Source organism: Armigeres subalbatus, chromosome 2, assembly GCF_024139115.2.
Source record: "Armigeres subalbatus isolate Guangzhou_Male chromosome 2, GZ_Asu_2, whole genome shotgun sequence".
Taxonomy (NCBI): domain Eukaryota; kingdom Metazoa; phylum Arthropoda; class Insecta; order Diptera; family Culicidae; genus Armigeres; species Armigeres subalbatus.
In genome coordinates, this window is record NC_085140.1 from 387,027,672 (window position 1) to 387,029,506 (window position 1,835).

Consider the following 1,835-nt stretch of genomic DNA (forward strand, 5'->3'; position numbering starts at 1 on the left):
TTAGGAGGTTCATTAAAATAGCAAATGTTATCGAAAAAGTCAAAATTTAAATCACTGAGCTCATTCTCGAATCAGTGACATATGTAGGTAATCAAATGAATTATCTTATAATCTGTTTTACGTTTATTACGTCGAGTGGTCGTATCTTGTAATAACCCTTCTGGTCTGATTGGATATCTACACATGTGTATGTTTAATTCAAATTTATAATTCTTTTTAGAACTTCTTAAAAAAAATCTTTATGCAACTATAACAACCCTTTTTCTATTTACAACATCATGCCGCGATTCAAGGCGCATTTTTTGTGAACAAATAGAAGTAAAGCTTTCAAAAACATTTGGAGTCAAAATTGAAATAACAATAATTAAGAAACTCGAAAACTTAAATTTATTGCCAAAAATATTCACATTCGTTCGGAAATCTTACCAGCGACTGTCCGCAGATTCCCGTACACTTTACTTGCAGGCGAACCTAGAATAAGATGACTGACGGCACGTTTGGCATGTTGAATGTTTTTGTAATTTCCCAGTATGTGAATCTTGGAGTCCTGCAGAACGATTCGCGTCTTAGTTGAATTTTCCAGCGTAAACTTAGTCCTTCCTCCCTTTCCGGCTAATCTTCCGATGGCGCGACTAAGGTGATCACCTGAAAGAAAACAAAAGCCAAAGTGTTTTAAATTCTGTTTATTCTTAAAGATTTTTTTTTTTTGCTCCCGATTACTTTAGTAAAATTAATAACTCACCCTTCAACATTTTAACATCATTGACTTCGAAAGATTCAATGAAAAGATCATCAAGTCGCAGCAGTGCCAGTGCGTCCTCCACTTCGAAGCCAAGCAAGAATGCGCGTACAAAATCCGCTCCTCTTTGCAAGTTGGAAGGATCTTTCGTTTCTGGTCCAAGACGTAGTTCCACTTGTTTGTTTTTAACGTTGTAGCGGATCTGAAGTAGCAACTGATCGACGACTGGTGTGAATATCTTCATCCAATGTTCCTTCAAAGCTGATTGTCTACAAGTGTTTCAAATACCTACATATAAATATTTTGCTGTCGAATAGTTGCTGGTTACAAAATTTACCTGGTACGAGGAACAAACACTTTTCGGACTTCCTTCTTGGATTTAGGTTTGGTTTTCTCCGCTGGTTTTATGCCAGGAGCAACATCCTGTATATCGACCTCCATCGTAATGTCGTTTAACTAGGTAATATGATAACTAATCTTCTAATAAAGCATCGAGCACATGGCTATTTAAAATGCACCACCACTTCGTAAACACTGCGAACTTCAGAAATAAAAGGGCAAGACCTCAAAGCCGTTTGCAAACTTCTCGCGAGACTGATGATGAGATGACCGAGATGACAGATTGAACTGACGTTAGTCGTACTGCACGCTGAGAATAATTCACACAGCTGCGCGCAGGTGGAGATTTTCGAGATTTTCGTAAATCTACACTGAACAAAATCTACACGTTTAGAAAAAAGTAACTAATATTAGATATTATTTACTCAAATTGGCGATTTATAGCGTTTTACAGTATACCTCCGCTGATCCGACAAATGTATTGTGTATCCGGAATAAATTTATACCGCTTTTTATACCGAAGTTGGATTTTTCTCCAGATACAGGCAACTTTCCCAACTTCGGAAGTAGTGCGCTAGATTCGCCTAAAGATGCGCTAAACAACGCATCAATTAGTTTGACAAATAAAACTTCGGAAGAAAGTTCGGAATTCTAACTTGGTGCTACGCCGACAAAATAGTCGGACTATCGAGGTTCCTCTCGTTAATCCAGCTGTCGAATCCATACAAATGAACCAAAACAAAATCACTGCACAATT

General features: G+C 37.5%; 1 protein-coding gene across 1 annotated transcript; it reads right to left on the bottom strand.

The window, feature by feature from the left end:
* Positions 1-364: 364 nt before the first annotated feature.
* Positions 365-1,348, bottom strand: LOC134217334 (RNA-binding protein pno1). Its single transcript, XM_062696081.1, has 3 exons — positions 1,077-1,348; positions 743-1,008; positions 365-645 (listed from the first exon to the last, which is right to left on the bottom strand). The coding sequence occupies exons 1-3, from the start codon at positions 1,178-1,180 to the stop codon at positions 404-406; spliced, it is 612 nt and encodes a 203-aa protein (XP_062552065.1). The 5' UTR covers positions 1,181-1,348; the 3' UTR covers positions 365-403.
* Positions 1,349-1,835: the final 487 nt, after the last annotated feature.